Genomic DNA, 2832 nt, shown 5'->3' with positions numbered 1-2832 from the left:
AGCAGTAATATTAGAGTAGAGTCACCACCAGTAATATTAAAACAATTTCACCACCAGCAGTTTTAGAGCCGATTCATCATCACAATGTAAAACCAATTTTAAATAGGTAATGAGAGAAGATTTTAGCAGATTATTATGAGGCCCCAAGACCCTAACGCCTTGGCCGGGTGGCATGCTCCCGTCAGCAATCACATCTCGGTCGCAAAGCTTACTTTCCGATCATTAATTTTAACAGGCGGCATTTATTGTACTGAGGGAGACAGTTTCCCCAATGGCATCTCCGGTGCACTGTAGCGACAAATTGTTTCTCCCGTGATTGTAAGAAACGTCAGTTATTGTGCAAGCCGATTTTCTCACTGGGTCACCGATTGTTCTATAAAGGGGGAGCATTTACGGATCTCAGAGACACTCCAGTCCGAAACGTAAAACAGGGGAGAATTCACACAACCTTCTATAAAATGGCGCAGCCAATAATTCTACAGATAAAGGACATTTACTATCCTTTTCTCGCAGCCTTTGGTGTTCCCGGTAAGTCAGAGTATCCTGTTCCTTAATAGCTGTTGACTTTCTCACTGCTAATGATTATGTAACAGATTCCGAGAATACACTCAAAGCAGAGTCACTTATCCCAGCGATCTGAATTGGTGAATATCCGCAGGAATACGACCAGTCAGCGCATTCTCGACAATCGATCCTGAGCACTGGGCACTCAGGATTCCTCCCTGTACTTTGGGAGGGGAAGGCTGATTACCCGAACCCTCCAACAATATATCGTTCACTACAGAATGTGTTGCTTAGTGTCCATGGTCATCATCTCATTTGTGGCGTTGTTGCCTCTCTATTCTACGTTGATAATTGTTGGGACTGTAGCCACCTCCACCCAACAGGGTCTTTGAAATATATTTTGAAAAATCACTGTCCCTCAGGGAGTTTCTCACCTTCGTTCAGCTGCAAAGAACCTTCGCGGTTCCAGCAGTGACCGCTATGTTCCCCAGTAGCTCTGCCCGGGGTGCCTATAAATCGGAAAATCCCAGTTTATCGACATAAATAACATGTTTGCATTTCAGCTTAGTGTGTTATTTAAATTCATATCTTTCCAGTAAATGTTTAAATATTTCGAGGAATGAATGACACATGCTGGAAGGTTTCAATCCCTCTAGTGTTTTTTAACAAGATGCCGTCAACGCTAGCCGCTATATAAAAAATGAATGTGCATAATCCTAACTAGAGACACATCTGAGCATTCCACCACAATATGCTGTGAGATTTATTTGAATGTCCCCGTTACTGATCTCTTCTCCCTCTGTCTTACAGCGAACCTACTGACAATCTTGATTCTCTCCGGAGGAAAATGCGGCCTTTCCAAGTGCATCTCATTCTACATGGTGGCCATGGCAACAGCCGATCTACTGGTTATGATCATCCATGTGATAGTGAAGCACATTTTCAATTATCACTTTCCAGGGTCTTTCTTGTCCTACACTGCCGTTTGTAAGTTAATTGTGTACGTAAATTCTCTCACATTAGATATGTCGGTGTGGTTTACAGTCTTGTTCACATTTGACCGATTTGTAGCTATATGTTGCGAGAAGTTTAAAACAAATTATTGCACATTGAGAACGGCTGTCTCTGTTGTAACAGCCGCCACTCTCCTCTTCTGTTTAAATAACGTTCCCTTTTGGTTTGCATATGAAGCTGAGCGAATAACTAACAATGTTCCATGGGGATGTCGCTCCAGAGTGGAGTTTTTTCTATCAGCTGCAGGTGCAGCGTTCTCCTGGTTACAAAGTATTTTAATTCCATGGCTTCCTTTTGCTTTGATATTACTGTTTAATTGTTTGACAGTCAGACGTATTTTAGTGGCCAGCAGAGCCCGCAGAAGACTTCGGGGTCACTGCGGCGAGAATCAGAGTGATCCAGAGATGGAGAATCGAAGGAAATCCATCATTTTACTGTTCAGTGTATCAGGTAGTTTTATAGTGTTGTGGCTGACAGCTGCCGTGAGTTTTTTAACTACCAGACTGACAAACATCGAGCATTATCGAGGCGACTATGCAGCCCCTGCATATGTCGCCACTGAAACTGGATATCTACTCATGTGTTTGAGCTCCTGTACAAACACCTGTATATATGCCGCGACCCAAACTAAATTCAGGGAAGAACTAAAGAACGTTTTGAAATCTCCTTGGGCATTGTTTCTGACTTGTGTTAAATTAAATGGAAATCAAACTAACGCTTCCTCTTGTCACTAGAGCTCAATTGCAGCCCGTGCTCCGTTTCAGAATGGCCCTCGATCTGTTACCATGATAATGGGTTGGTCTGTTTAAATAAACAAGTACAGCGAAAAATTTCCTCCACTTTGTGCCTGTTTTTGATGTTTGCTGCTTTCCCCGCGTGAACATAATCGATTTCTGCTAAAACAGCGTCCTTCCCCCTCAAGATTCAAAGGGAAAAGTCATGATTGAGTGCAGCATTGGAGTAGAATATGTGGACGTCAGCTTTAACTGCTTCACACGGCAGGTACTCGAATGAGACGTTCAGTTTAATTAACAGATAAAGCGTTATCTAGTGTAGAAACAGTGCAAGATTTTACAATCATAGTTATTTTAATTCCTCTGTAATCTTGCGGGCACTGATCTCCCCATCAGACTCCGCTCCCATTGTCACTTGGACCAATAGAACGGGGCCATCTCTCCTGATCAGTGTCTAATGATGGAGACATTAGGAACCTGACTCGTCAATGAGACAGTAGACACCTTTGTTCACGGATACTAACATAAAATCTCAGCTGGTCATCAATATGTTGGAATGTTATAACTGGGGAATTGACCA

The 2832-nt window shown here is 42.7% G+C and overlaps 1 protein-coding gene across 1 annotated transcript; it reads left to right on the top strand.

Annotated features, from left to right (window-relative positions):
• Positions 1-427: 427 nt before the first annotated feature.
• On the top strand, positions 428-2512 carry LOC147092455 (putative G protein-coupled receptor 139). The gene is made up of 2 exons (XM_085975730.1): positions 428-528; positions 1315-2512. Exons 1-2 carry the CDS (start codon positions 459-461, stop codon positions 2250-2252), a joined length of 1008 nt encoding a protein of 335 aa, XP_085831856.1. The 5' UTR covers positions 428-458; the 3' UTR covers positions 2253-2512.
• The last annotated feature ends 320 nt before the right edge of the window (positions 2513-2832 follow it).

Source organism: Somniosus microcephalus, unplaced genomic scaffold, assembly GCF_052327205.1.
Source record: "Somniosus microcephalus isolate GS21.2 unplaced genomic scaffold, FLI_Smic_1.0 unresolved_chr2, whole genome shotgun sequence".
NCBI lineage: Eukaryota > Metazoa > Chordata > Chondrichthyes > Squaliformes > Somniosidae > Somniosus > Somniosus microcephalus.
The sequence above is the reverse complement of the archived record's forward strand: the minus strand, read 5'-3'. Positions and strand labels throughout refer to the sequence as shown.

Bases quoted from the DNA above. Each gene is read 5' to 3' on its own strand.
- LOC147092455 (XM_085975730.1), top strand. From the start codon at position 459: ATGGCGCAGCCAATAATTCTACAGATAAAGGACATTTACTATCCTTTT. The intron at 529-1,314 runs GTAAGTCAGAGT...TCTGTCTTACAG, and splicing joins CGCAGCCTTTGGTGTTCCCG to CGAACCTACTGACAATCTTG.